The sequence below is a fragment of the Carlito syrichta genome, unplaced genomic scaffold, assembly GCF_000164805.1.
Source record: "Carlito syrichta isolate Samal-C Ts95f unplaced genomic scaffold, Tarsius_syrichta-2.0.1 Scaffold313403, whole genome shotgun sequence".
Taxonomy (NCBI): domain Eukaryota; kingdom Metazoa; phylum Chordata; class Mammalia; order Primates; family Tarsiidae; genus Carlito; species Carlito syrichta.
Genome location: NW_007257499.1, coordinates 223178 through 237336, shown reverse-complemented (window position 1 = coordinate 237336; position 14159 = coordinate 223178). Strand labels below are relative to the sequence as shown.

The following is a 14159-nucleotide window of genomic DNA, read 5'->3' as shown; positions in this document are numbered from 1 at the left end:
CACTTATCCTTGTCTCCTTAATATGGAGGCATAAATAATTAACATCTCTAACAGGCATCTTCCTGTCTCGTGAGCATCTCTGAACATTTTCAGGCTGCTAACTGCTTCGCAAACGTACCAGTCTTACATCACTTACAACAGTGAGATCATAAGCAGGTACCATAGGCTGGGATCCAGAGGGCCCCTTGGCCTGGAGGGTTCTCAGCCACCCTCTCACCAAAGCGCTCTCCCAGCCGCGCGTCCGCCGGGCGTGCGGCCCAGAGCGGCGGCAGTCCCATGCGTTTCCTCAGACCGCTTGGTGGCCTCAGGCCGAGCGGCGCTCTCCCCGACCGACCCTCCTCGCACAGACAACTGCCAGAAGCCCGGAACCCGCGCCGCAGCCTGGACCGCTCCAGCCGGCTCCAGTGGGCCCCGCCCCTCTAGGTCCCGCCCCCTCTAGGCTTCACCCCGCCCCCTACGCGCCCCGCTCGGCTCATAATGGACAGCCTTGCGTGCACCCAGGCTGGGCGGAGGGACTGCCAGGCCGGCCCCGCCCTGGCCCCGTGATTGATCAGCAATGATTACTGAGGCTTTAGTGGTCCTCTTGGATGGGAATTAATGCTGGGATGGATAAATAATGCATCGAGGCTTATGTGGTCCAAGGCAAGCCGTCCGTCCGGAGCCAGGGGAGGGAGCCGAGGGAGCCTGGCGGGTGACGCGAGCGACCACCCGGACCCGAGCGAGCTGAGCATGAGGGACCACTGGGCAAGGAAGAGCGAAGGGAAGTGGATGACAGCATGATCGACCCTGCGAGTCTGGCAGGACGGCTGCGGGAACATGCTGAGCCCAAAGATCAGGCAGGCCAGGAGGGGTAAGTCCAACTTTCTGAGGTTTCTCCAGAAACCTTGGCAAACATGCGCGGACTCTTAGCCAGCTATCACACCGAGTGTCGGATGGGGCAGGTGTTCAGGGACTATTGCCGCTAAATGGTGAGCTTCCTCGTGACTGACATGCCCTTCTTAGTGAAGCTCCTGGGCTGTGTTGGAGTCAGACCTGAGACTGCAGAAGGGCGGGGCCGTCCTAGTGCCCGAGTGGGTGTGCAGACTTCACACCACATTCCATGTTTACGGAATCCCTTGGTTGCTCCAGGTGACCAGGAGCCAGGAGGAGGTTGGATAGGAGAACAGATGCAGAGACAAGAGATATAGGAGTAGGGAGAGTGTAGAACTGGACTAACCAGCCTGTGTCCAGCCAGCATGTGTCCCAGCACAGTGGCTAATGACAGTCACTGGATGGGGCTAGGGACAGCCTCTCCCCCAGACAGCAGCATCTTGGGCAAGTGTCCTTTTAGATGAGAATAGCTGTTTTTTTAAGAAAATAGAATGTGTCTTTTCAGGTGACCGGTGTTTGGGGAGGGCTCAGCCTCTTTTGCAAGCAAAGAGAATGGGAGGTCTTTGAAGGTGGGTGGAGCACCTGTTTGGGAGATTGGAAGTAGTGTGTGTCTCACCAGGTGTTTGTGGTAGGAGGCCTCCAGCCTCCTGTGGACTCACAGGGAACACACCCATCTTATTAGCACACTGTAATCACTTGGATGACTTCCCTAAATGGGACCCGCTTTCCAGTGTCTTTAACAGCTGTCAGGACCCCTCTGTGGAGTGCTTTTGCATGGGCTGTAACCTCTGGGCCCCAGTAAGCAAAGAAGTACCTTGCATAACTCTTCTAGGGGGATAGGGCAAGTCTGTTGACCTAAACGGTAGGCCAGGCCAGACCCCTCTAAATAAGTTTAGTTCTATTCTCCCACTCCTGTCTAATAAGTTAGCCAATGGCCACCTGTGGCTATTAAGCACTTGCCATGTGACTAGTCCAAACTGAGAAAAATACACACCAGGTTTTGATAACTTGGTACAAAAAAAGAATATAAAATATCTCAATTATGTTATATTGATTATATGTTGAAATGACAATATTTCTTATATGTGGGGTTAAATAAAATGTAATATAAAATTAATTTCACCTTCTTTTTACTTTTTTAATGTAGCTATCAGTACATTTACAATCATATATGTGGCTCTTATTATTTTTTTTTATGTTTCTATTGGATGGTGCTGATCCAAAAAGAGACCAGTGATTCAACAAAGGGGTTCACAGGAGCCTGCCTTTGAAATCCCAAACTTTTTATAAACATTTGTTTTAAGTCCCTGGTTCTCAGCCAGGAGCAATTTTGCCCCTACTCCCCGCCCCCAGGGAACACTCAGCAATGTCTAGAGACATTTTTGGTTGTTCCAGCTGAGGGGTGCTTCTGGCTTCTCCCTACTGGGTATAGGCCAGCCACACTGGCCTTTCTATCCCTCAGTGTTCCATGAACCTCCTACCACTGGCCCTTTATACACCCTGTTTTCCCCTGGAATACCTCCCACACTCACATGTGTGCATGCATGCACACACACATTCCTTAACTCCTACTCACCCTCCAGCTCTCAACTCAAATGTTGCCAGCTGGGAAAATCATCTCCCACACCCCAGTCTAAGTTCCATGCTCTCCTTTCCTTTATAGCATTGACCATAGGTTGTAGTCATACACTCCTGAGTATGATTATTTGGTGAATATCTGTCACATGCACTGTACCGTGAGCTATGTGAGGGCAGGGACCACTTCTGATTTTGACATCATTATACTCCCAAAGCTAGATACCTGGTGGGAATGCAACATATATTTTTTTTAATGAACGACTGAATAAGTAGTTGATTAATAGAGAAAGAATTAGCCTGGGAGGCTGAAGCCCTGTCTCGGTCCTAACTAGTTCAGGTCCTTAGGGAAGCCAGCCCCTCCCTTGACTAGCTTACATGCTGTAAATATTTTCCTACTCTGTTGCTTGCTCTTTACTTTTACATCAGAAAGTTTTTTCTTTTTTAGATTTAAATATTTTTAATTTTTTATGTCATCAATCTATCATTTTTTTAGAGTTTTTGCCTTTGTTTGGAATATTTAAAATAAAATTGATGTTGCTATTAAGGAGACTTCTTTTAGTGGAAATCATTCGCTGATGGGCAAAGTTATAGCAGCTGTAACTATCGTCTTTCAAGGAGTGTCAATGTCTTGGAAGCCTTGATGAATGTTCACAGCCTGCTCAATACTTTGGGGATATGAAGAGAAAGCTCTGTGAGCATGATGAGATACTTTCAGTGGCTTTGTTGTTCTTGTGATTTTGTTCCCACAAGAAAGTAAATCAACATTTATTGCATATCCAGATTCCAGGCATTTGCGTTTGTATTTAGTTTATTCAATTATCATAACTACACCATGATGTGGTATTATTATTATCATTTTGACAGATATAGTCACGGGTACCCTGCCAATAAGTATAGTATTTATATTCATGCCTGTCCATTGCTAAGGCTTCTGCCTTCTCCCTAACCCAAGGTTGTCTAAAGACCATTGCAAATGGCTGTATGCCTCTGTGGGAGCTACATTCTTTGAGTGATAAAAAGCCCACTGTTATCTAAACACATGGAAATTAGATTTAGATTATATGGATGTTTAAGGTTAGATTATTGATACCTAGCAGGAAACTAAGCAAATGAGAATGCAAGGCAAGTTTGAACTCCAGGAAAAACAAAAAATATTATCATATACTACATAGTTCATGTGGAATTATCAATTATACAGTACTAATAATGGAATTCTGTTATTTACTTAAAATTACAATATAACTATATCAGGAAGATTGGGTGGGCACTTATATGTGCTGGGGACAAGGATATGAAAGGAACAAAATTTTTATCTTTCAAAATGAGAAGTCAATGGATAAGACTTAAAAGGGAAAAAAATCAAGAAGTGGCAATAAGTACCATTTAGAGATGTAGAGGTAAATACCAAAAGAACCAAATACAAAAAAGTTCAAAGTGGGCTGCATTTGAAGGGTGGGGGATGGAAGTGAAGGGACAGGAGACTGCTGGGTTTTGCCCCAACAATGCTTTTAGGACTACTTGAGAAGTGGTAAGGGGATGATAGCCCAGAGGTTGCTTGACCTCACACCCAGACTAGGGGATTGTTCAGGGCCCTGGAGGACTCTTCTCTCAGGGGCAGTCAGGAAGTTCACAGGCCTCTGACTGCTTAGTTCTGTATGGTGTGTCTTCTCAGGCGATGCCCATGGTGTCTCCATGCTACCCTCTGCCCAGGCTTGTCAGGTACTTCATGGGCTCCTGAAGAGAGACCACTTTCATGGCCCTGAGAGTGGGGTAGCTAAGGGATAGTAACCTAATTAGGTGTTACAGGACCTGGCTTTGCCTGATTCAGAGAGAGGATCAAAAGCAAGCAGAAGGGTCAGTGAGGCATACTAAGGAGGGGTTGTATTAGAACCATTCATAGAGGGGTAGAACCAGGGTCTGGGCAGAGTTCAGACAGGAACCAGAGGCCCCTTTGACGGAGCCTGCTCTGGAGAAGGAGGGCCAAAGGGGACTCACCCAGTTGTCTCTTTACTTTCAGACCAGGTCCTGGCACTATTCCTCATAGCTAATACCTTTTCCAATAGCACAGGTTCTCACACCTGATACCCTCCACCACTGGCCAGGCTCCCTATCCCAGGAAGAGGACCAGGCTCTCTCTTGTCTGCTTCAGAAATTTGCTCAGAACTGAAATAAAATTGTAAAAAGTCCAGAACAAGTCCTGGGAAACCTGATGAAAGGAGATAAAAATTCCCAAAGATTTGGGGATCTATGAATAACAGTGACCTCAAATCACATTACAGCCTAATTTTCTGAATATACTTTATTCTAAGATTTTCATTTCTAAATTTTATTTTTATTGAGGTATAAGTTACACAGAGTAAAATGTACAGATCTTGAGTCCTCTCAATGACCACCATCCAAATCAAGACATAATGCAGTTTCTTTAAGCCCAGAATTTTTCTCCTACATCTTCTTAGTCACCCCAAACCAGTGATGTTTTTCTGATGTCTGTCATCATAGAGTGATCTTACCTATTCTTAAATTTCATATAAATGGAATTAAAGGGCTCAAACGGTTCTTCTACTTTCCTCCTTAAGGAAGGAAGGCAAGTGAGAAAATCTCTGTTGAGTGTTTAGAATATACCAGATGTGAGCTGGGCCTTCTGTTTACATGTGAATGTCTCATTTTAATCCTTACACAACCTGTGAGACAAGGGAGAAAGCAAGGCAATGTAATTTAAATAAAATACTCAAAATTGTGCCACGAATGAGATCAGAGGCAGATTAAACACAGGACTCTGAAATCTGAATCTAGTCCTGCCCAGAGGCTGGTAGAGGCTGATGGCATGTGTCCCAGGCTGGTAGAGGCTGGTTTTGTGCCCCCAGTGAAGCCAAACTGTCATATCCTGCCTAACCCTCATAAGCACCTATCTCCATGGCAGGTATTCACAGTGCTACCACCAGGTGCAGGGCCCAAAACAAGAAATGGAGTCTTGCCACCCACACTATCCTGGCCCATTTCAGGTTTGTTCAACCGAAAGGCAGCCTGGCCGAGCAACAGGCTAATAGGTAAGAGAGGAGATCAGGATTAGATGGGACATGGAGCAGTGGGCATCCTTTGGAGGTGGCTCACACTAGGGGTGCCAGCTCTGTTGCCCATGGGTGCAAATGTGTGTGGCAACCTCAGGTGGGGTTGGCCCTGTCTACCTAGTGATGTGGAAGAATCCCAGATTTAGCTGCTGTTTTACTTCAACTCTCCACATATCTGGGGAAAGAAATAGTCATTTCCAGTATTTAATAATAGCAGTAACCATTGCTGGTGTCTATTGAACTGCTATAACATGCTGTAGAGCAAGCACAACTCATGAAGCTACTTTATTTGTGCCCCACACCATCCCTGCGGAGCCAGGCTTTCCCCTGTCCCCACCTGGCAGTCTCCAAGTCAACTTTGGTCACTCCTGAAAAATGAGATGCCCTATAGTCACTTTTGTTTGCAATATACAAGAACAGGTCAGTATTTCTGTGACCATCCCAAGGCCACATAACTGACTTTGACCTACCTCTTTGAAAATGAGCTTCTTGGTCTAGCCCTCACTGCAGAATGTCATGTCTAATATGTCTTGGTGCTCCGTTGAAATTTCCATTTTGAACTCCTATTACACCTACTATGTGCAGACACATGTATAATCTCTTTTCATTCTCGAAAACTCCTGTTGAAAAGAGACTACTGCTGCCTCATTTTTCAGATGAGGAAACTGAGTCCTAGGGAAGTTAAAGAACTTGTCAGTCAGGAAGTGTACCTAGTTAGAAAAATGGGAGAGCTGGGATTCAAACCAGAAGACTTTTGAATGCCACAGTGAGCACTTAGGTATTTGTGCACCAGGCGTGGATCCAGGCAGCAGGAGAGGAGAGCCATCCCAGGAAGAGAAAGTTTCTGTGCCAAGGTTCAGAGGGTGGACCTCTGAGCCCCTGGGGTGACTGCAATGCAGTAAGGCAGTGGGGCGGCGGACAAGGTGACATGGTTGGGGAATGGGGCTCCTCCCACATCCAGGCAGGGTTTCTAACAGTGGAGGGATGTGACTGGCTACAACATCAAGCAATGATGCAGGCTGCAGTGTGGGCAAGGAGTGGCCCTGAGGACAGGGAGAGAGGTGATGTCAAGTAAGTACTTGTGGGAGCAATGGTGTTTCCCCTCCACCATCTGCAGAGAGCGTGAGAGAGACAAAGCAGCCATTGTCAGAACAGATCTACTGAGAGCACTTGGCCACTGTCAGCCAGGCTCCTCCACTTACAGACATTCTGCCCAGGCCCACAGCTAGCCTAGGGCAGAATGTCTGTTGTTGGCAACTCCCCAGCCAATAGTTTGAAAGTACCAGGGTATTTCAAGAATACAGAGTGAGAACAAATACTCCACCCCATCCCCACCCCCAGCCCTCAGACCACCAATCTATCTGCTGCTGCCTGAGGACCCATGCCAGGAGATGGATGTGGCTGTTCATGTCCAGGAGAGAGGCACTATGAACCCAAGTCTCCTCCTGCCTCCCGCCCCTTTTCCTCAGATTCCTCCCACCAGCAGGGGAGAAAACTGAGTTTCTCCTCCCATGGAAGATGCCCATAAGCGCCCCTACCTGACCCACATTCTTAGACACTCAGGACACAAGATGCTGCCTGCTGCCAAGCTGATGCAGTTCCAGGCTGGTCTTGAGGCCCCGAACAACCAGACAACTGGTCATGAACTTACTATTTGAATGCGGGGATAAATTATTTTATTTGCAAGACAGGTCTGAACTGGGTTAGGCCTGGGCCAGGAAGCTGTCTTGGACTCCCCATCTAAGACAGCCAGGGAAACTGCCCTGACTCTGCTGAAAGTATCAACAGCCTCAATGAGTACTCAACGAAGTGTGGAGAATGTATTGATCTGAGCTAATGGCTCATAGGCAGACAGAAAATGAAATTTATAATTGACATTGAATTATATCAACTCCACCAACCCCAGTCTCTTGGTGAATGGCCTGCAAACAGAGCAGAAGCAGCAAGCACTGGGGCTACCAGGCCAGCATCTCCCCAGCAAGGCACAAAAGAGAGGAGAAAGGCTTCCAAGGGGCTCAGCCTGCAGTTACAAGAAGCAAATAGTAACCACCCTTCACTCAGCACTTCTATATTTACAAAGAACTTGTGAATGCTCATTCATTTCATCCTCAGCACAGTCTAGGAAGCAGTAGGATTTGGATCTCACCCCCCTCCCCCCATTTGTAGCTGGAAACCTGGGGCTCCAAGAGACTAGAGGACCTTGGGATTCCTTATCCTGTTCACCTTGTATGGCCTCACGTGGCCTCTGCATACCCACCACCAAGCTTGGACAAGTAGGAAAACTACAGTTTTGTATTTCTACTCTCCTGCCTGCTGGTTTTGTGATTATAGGCACAGAATCATTAATCCCCTGCCCTTTAACTTGGTCATGTGTAGTAACAGGCAGTGGGTAGGAAAAATTCTGTTGGCAGATTTTTTCCAAACCAAGAGGGTCATTTACATAGGCACAAGCAAAGTCTCTTGGATTTTATTGTTTCCCATCTTCTTTGAACTTGAGGATTCCTGTCTCATGTTCATAAACATGAGGACGGTGCCCTCCCAGGCCTAAACTCACAGATCAGTATAGTATAGAGAGGCACATGTCCAGCCAGAGGTGTGGGCAAGGTTCTGGAGCAAGTAAGGGGTAGGAGTCAATCACTCTGCTCTGAGAGCCTACTAGAGGGGTCTTCATACCTTAGGAAGCAACTGCATGGATGCTTCAAGGGCGAGCCAGGGCGAGCCAGCAAACAGGGTAAGACAGTCCAGGAAAAGGGAAAGGCAGACACATAGGTGCAGAGGTATGGTGCAAATGGCCCATGTAGGGTCAGTGATTAGTTTGGGAAGATTGAGGTGTGTGGTGTGAGAGGCAAGTGAGGCTGAGCACTGGCTCACAGAGAACTTCCACATCACATCAACGTCAGACCCATGTCACTGATGGCTATTTATTTTTTATCTCAAAAAATAAAAAATAAATAAAATAACTTATAAGAATGCAATCTTGTATGTTGATTTTTAAAAAATCTTTAAAATTGTCATTATGAAAAAAAATCCATCCTCTCTGGGCTACCTCACCACTGTTTTTTCATTCATGAGACAGGGGGATGGGTTGTACACGTTATTGTCTTTAGTCCTTTAGACCCTGAAGTGAGGTGCATCAGGAGGGCCTGGCTGGTTCACTAGATCCCTCAGAAGGGGACCTAGGGAAAAACAGTCAAATAGAGCCCAGAATAATGCTAAGTAACGAGTTAAAAAAAAAAGTAGGGGGCACTCAGGAACCATTGCATAATAAATCATCAGACGCTCATGCAGAATTCCCAGGGCAGCTTGGGACCCTGGTGAAGGCCCCCTTTGCCCTTGGCTGCAAACTGCATTAAGTTTATGAAACCATCTCATCAGGGCCCCTCCAGAGTGCCTCTTCCATTACCTCACCTCTCTTTTCTCAATCAATCTTTCAGCCTCAATACTTACTCTTTAAATCAATTCAGCTCTGAGATCTATCTTGCTCTTTCCCCAGCCTGGCTTTAAAATCCCATTGACTTTTATAAATCAATTGTGCTTTAGTTGTCCTGAAGCCACTCCTCCACACTCTCTGGGCTGCACTTACTAAGTTGCAGATGGGAAATCACTCCTGGCCTGCGGCAGCGTGCCCAACCCCAGCGAATATCACTAGAGCCCAGATGCCCCAGCAGCTGTCAAAAGGGAGGCTGCCACAAGCCTGCTCAAAATGTCCTGAAAACAACGGAATGTGCTCTGTAGGGGTCTCCAAAGTAGATTCTTAAATGAGGATTCACATAACAGTAATTTATTAGAGAGAAACCTTAGGGGTCGCCAGTGAGGAGGACCAGGGAGCAGGACAGGGAAGAGAGGAGAGTCAAGCCAGGGTGCAAAGCCTAGGAAAGGGAGGTCTCAGCTGGAGCCCCCAGGGGAATTCTGAAGTGTGAAGTACAGATCTTTGCCCAGTTAGAAATAAAATTAATGGATGTGGAGTCAAGGGAGTCTCAAACTCCCATACCCAGGAGTCTGGTCAAGAGCTACCCTGGGAAGTAAATGAAGTAAATTCCTAGGCACTCAGTTCTCAGTGCCTGGCCAAAACAGGCTCCAAAAGCCCAAGTGCAGTCTTCCAAAACCCGCCAGCAGTTCTGAGAGGCCACCGCTGAGTAGACTGTTGGAAGTAAAGCACAGTTGGGGTGGGGGGAGGGCAAAAAACAGGAAAAGAGAATTTGGGCAGAGCTCTGGTGTGATCCACTATGTAAGGTATCTTTGATGCATTTTGAGAGCAATATCTTTTTTTTTTTTTTTTGAGTTGGAGTCTCACTCTGTCGTCCAGATTGGAGTGCAGTGGCCGCTCCCAGCCACCGCAGCCTCGACCTGCTGGGCTCCGGCGATCCTTCCGCCTCAGCCTTCCAAGTAGCCGGAATTACAGGCATACGCTACCACGCCCGGTTGATTTTTTGATTTATTGTAGAAATGAGGTCTCGAGAGCAATTTCTAAGCTTCGGCAGCTGGCAGGTGCTCTTGTCGCTCCCTGGCTGGGTGTATGAGTGTTCCGCATACCCCTCACTGAGGCCCTGGTTAGCTGTAACAGACAAGGTCGAAAGTATAAGCTGGAGTCAACCCAGGCTCACTAGAGTGGCTCACCTATAGAGAGGGACCGGTGTGCTCACTCACAGTCCACTGGAGTGGACCTATGGAAGGGCCACAGATGGGTCTGGGCCAGGCTTCAACAGCATCGTCACATGTTTGTTGTGTGCTGATTTGTTTGATATTAGTCTCACACGAGCCTGGGAGCTCCATGCAGGCAGAAGCTCTCTCCTTCTTGCTTGTTAGGGTCCAGAGCCTAGCATGGTGCTTGTCACAGATAAATATTCATAAACATTGATTGAATAGTGATCTTTTAATTACTATTTTAGATCTCCTATAAGGGGATTTGGCTTCATTCCTAAAGAGCTCCTTCACTTAAAAGTTTTAATTGTAATTTACATAAGCAACACACAAATTCATTTCATTTTGAAATGTACAATATTACCACTCTGTGCTACCCTTCAGGAACGCACTATTATAGGTGGGATATACTCTTTCCCAGAACTAACTCTATGTTAATAGTGGCACCCACCAAAAGTACAACATATGCGATGTCCTTTGGAGTTTGCATTTTTCTTCACTTTTTATATACAGTAGTTTCCTCTTATCCACAGTTTCACTTTTGCATTTTCAGTTTACTCACAGTCAACCGTGGTATGAAAATGTTAAGTAAAAAATTCCAGAAATAAACAATTCATGTTTTAAATTGCACGCTGTTCTGAGTAGCATGATGAAATCTCCCACCGTCCATTTTGTCACCACTGGGACATGAATCCTCCCTGTGTCCGCATCTCCACACTGTCTCTACTACCTGCCCATCTGTCACTTAGTGGCCCATCTCAGTTATCAGATCAGCTGTCTGGGTACCGCAGTGCTTGTGTTCGGATAACTTATTTTACTTAACAATGGCCCCAAGGTACAAGAGTATGGTGCCTAATTTATAAATTAAGCATTATCATAGATATGTATGTATAAGAAAAAAACAGTGTATATAGGGTTAAGTACTATCTGCAGTTTCAGGTATCTATTTGGGGATCTTGGAATGTGTCTCCCTCAGATAAAGGGGGGACTACTGTACTTTTATATTTTGAGTATTGTCCTGCAACTTACTTTCTTCTGCTTCTGCAATAGAATTTGAGTAAATGTTAAATAAAAGCAGGAAATGGAAATGGGAGGGGTGAGAGATATATTTTTAAAAAGATGGTCAGGAGAGACGTCACTGGGAAAATGGTGCTTGAGTATAGAGAAGGAACTGAGGGGGAAGCCTAAAGGATCATGGGAAGGCCCAGCTGGCAGTGAGTGCGACAGGCATGGAGCCAGGTGCTAGCATGTGTCTGGTAGGAACAGCAGAGACTAGTGTAGCCAGAGCAGGGGAGGACACAGGAGAGCCAAGAGGCCGTGTAGCCAGAGCAAGGGAGGACACAGGAGAGCCAAGAGGCCATGCACCAGTTCCCCAAGACTCTCATGGTCATAGTGGTGGCTCCAACTCTTACAGTCCTATAAGGTTTTCATAGGGAACAGCATAATCTAGCTTTCATGTTTAAGAGTTCTTCCTGGCTGCCCTGATAAGAAGAGCTACAGCAGTCACTCAGGAGAGAAAGGATGGCAGCTGGGAACAGGGTGGGCCTAGGGATGGGATTTCCATGACTGAGATATGGGGGACCAGGGAAGGTGACGTTCCAGGGTGGGAAAAAGCCAAGAGTTCTGCTTTGGATAAGTGGTGCTGACAGCGTGAAGTCCAGAATTGAGTAGCACAGAGGCCTTCTGCGCATCAGTGGTGTCTAAATTAATGAGACAGTGCATGTAGATCCACATGTGGTTCAAGGATTAGCCCTGGGCATGCAAGGCTGAGTGGTTGGGAGGACAAGGAGATGAGAGTGGTGGTCAGTGAGGGAAGAGGAGTGTTGCTGCCTCTTAGGCACCATCCCTTTTAAGCTGGCGTTCCTCCTCCTCTCTGAGGCTCTAAACTGAAGCACTTAGGGACCATTTAGGCTTCGTTCACAGGCTAAGAACGGTAGTATTCATAATGAGCAGGACCAACTAGGGTTTGAATCCAGCTCCACCACATGAGAACAATGTTGCATGACCTTGAGTCTCTCCTCTGAGTCTAAGTTCAAACATCTGTGAAATCAGGATTGTCCTGAGGAATAAGTAAAATTACTCAGGTCACTTGCCTAACCCTTTTCTGGCCATTGCAGGCACTTGTGCATGTCCATCCCTTCCACTGTCCACTCACCCTGGCCCAGTCCTGTCCATGTGTTGAGCTTCTTCTTTCTCCCATCTCAGTCCAGAAAGGAAACCAGACCCACTCTGTCTACCTCCAGCTTCTCCAGGAAAATCAGACCAGAGTGATACAATAAGAATCGAGTCTACTAACACCCAGTGACTGGAAAAGTGCCCAGCCCTACATCCTCCCTCACCAGGCCAGGGGCTCAGAGTGACCTGCACAGTCTTAGCCAGACCGCCTGAGGGTTCACAGGTCCCTGGTACAGGTGTAGTTCAGAGCAGGAGCAATATAGATGGGTGAGGTGTGGTGTATAGGTGTAGTTGAGACCAAGCACAAGAAGGACCATGGGCACAGATAGGCTCCCATACCCCTGGCAGGTAGAGCTCCAGCTGCCTAGGTGCCTTAGGGCAAGGGGAAGGCCTTGTCCCTGCTGCAGGGCCCCTGTCCACATCCACTGGTGCTTACCTGCTCCCACCACAGCCAGGAGGACATCTTGCCATCTCAGGCTAACACCTGATCTCAGGTTCTGTGTCCTGTCACCTCCCAGGAAGCTTCCTCTCTGACTCATCTCCCCACCTAACTCCCACCCACAGCCTCCATCTCTGCCAATCCAAATGGGTCTAAACATGGTAAGGTCCCTCCCATCTTAGTAAGTGGCCCCTGCCCCTGTATTCCAGCCTTCCCTTCAGAGGCCTCTTGCTTCTCTCCTCCTTGCAGGGAACATTCCTGAAAGAGTTATCTATGCTTTTTTGCTGCATCCTCTCTTCCTCATCCCTTGAACCTCTCTCTGTAAGGTGGCCCTTGTCACATCCTCTCTACTCATGACACTGTGACCTTAACTCTTGCTCTTCCTTTGGCATGTTTTATCCCCTTTAAAAAAAAAACTTGTTTGTAATAAACACATAATGATTGCACATGCTTATGGGGTACAGCGGGTGTTTCAATACATGCTTACATTGTATAATGAACAAAGCAGGGTATGTCCATCACTTCACGTCTTTATCATTTGTTTATAGTAATAACTTTCAAGATCCTCTTTCCTATCTATCTTGAAATATACAATGCACTGCCATTAGCTATAGCCAGCCTCCTGTGTAATAAGACACCGGAACTTATTCCTCCTGTCTAACTGTAGCTTTGTACCCATTGAAAGAGGGGAGGGGAAGGAGAAACTAAGGGGAAGTGAGTCAGCAGGTGCCCCTTCCCTGTAGTCTTTCTCTGTCTTCTACGACCCACCACTCTGTCCCTGCCATTCTTCCACCTCTCTGGCTGCTCTTCCTGGAGTCTCCAGCAAGCTACTGAGTCTCTTCTGGTCTTTTATGCCAAGTTTCTTGGGGTTCTCACCCCAGTCTCCCGAGGCTTCCTGGGAGAGTTCATGGATGCTGATGGCAGATTCATGAAGGAGTTAAGTGTGCAGGTCCTAAAGTTAGATAAACTCAAATTCCTAAACAGCCTCTGCCACCTGCCAGCAGCCTTGCCTCAGGCAACTATCTCAGCCTCTCCAAACCTCTCTGCTTGCACATCTGTAAGAAGGAAATAGTAACACTTGTCAGGAGTAAATGAAACAATTCGGTGGAACATTGAGCCCATGCATACCTTGTGGTGTCTAAGTAGTCAGTAAATAGTAACTGCTATTACCACAATAATCATTCAACAGACACTCATTGAACAACTCCTGTGTGTGGGCCCTGATCTGTTGCAACTCTGTCAGCCTGACTCTCAAACCCACACTCTGGGTCACTCCAGGTCACATCTGACTTTCTGGATGTTGAAGAGACTAAGTCCAACATGTTCCCATTGAAATCACCCTAGGCTATCCTGGTCCCCTCTTTTTTTTTTTTTTTTTTGAGTTGGAG

At 46.9% G+C, this 14159-nt stretch overlaps 1 protein-coding gene across 1 annotated transcript in view; it reads left to right on the top strand.

Moving 5' to 3' along the window:
* The first annotated feature begins 478 nt into the window (after window positions 1-478).
* ARHGAP22 (Rho GTPase activating protein 22) overlaps window positions 479-14159 on the top strand; it is a 167032-nt gene continuing 153351 nt past the window's right edge. The window contains exon 1 of the mRNA XM_021718760.1: window positions 479-850. Coding sequence (XP_021574435.1) covers window positions 817-850 — 34 coding nt within the window. The 5' untranslated portion in view covers window positions 479-816. The remainder of the gene's footprint in view (window positions 851-14159) is intronic.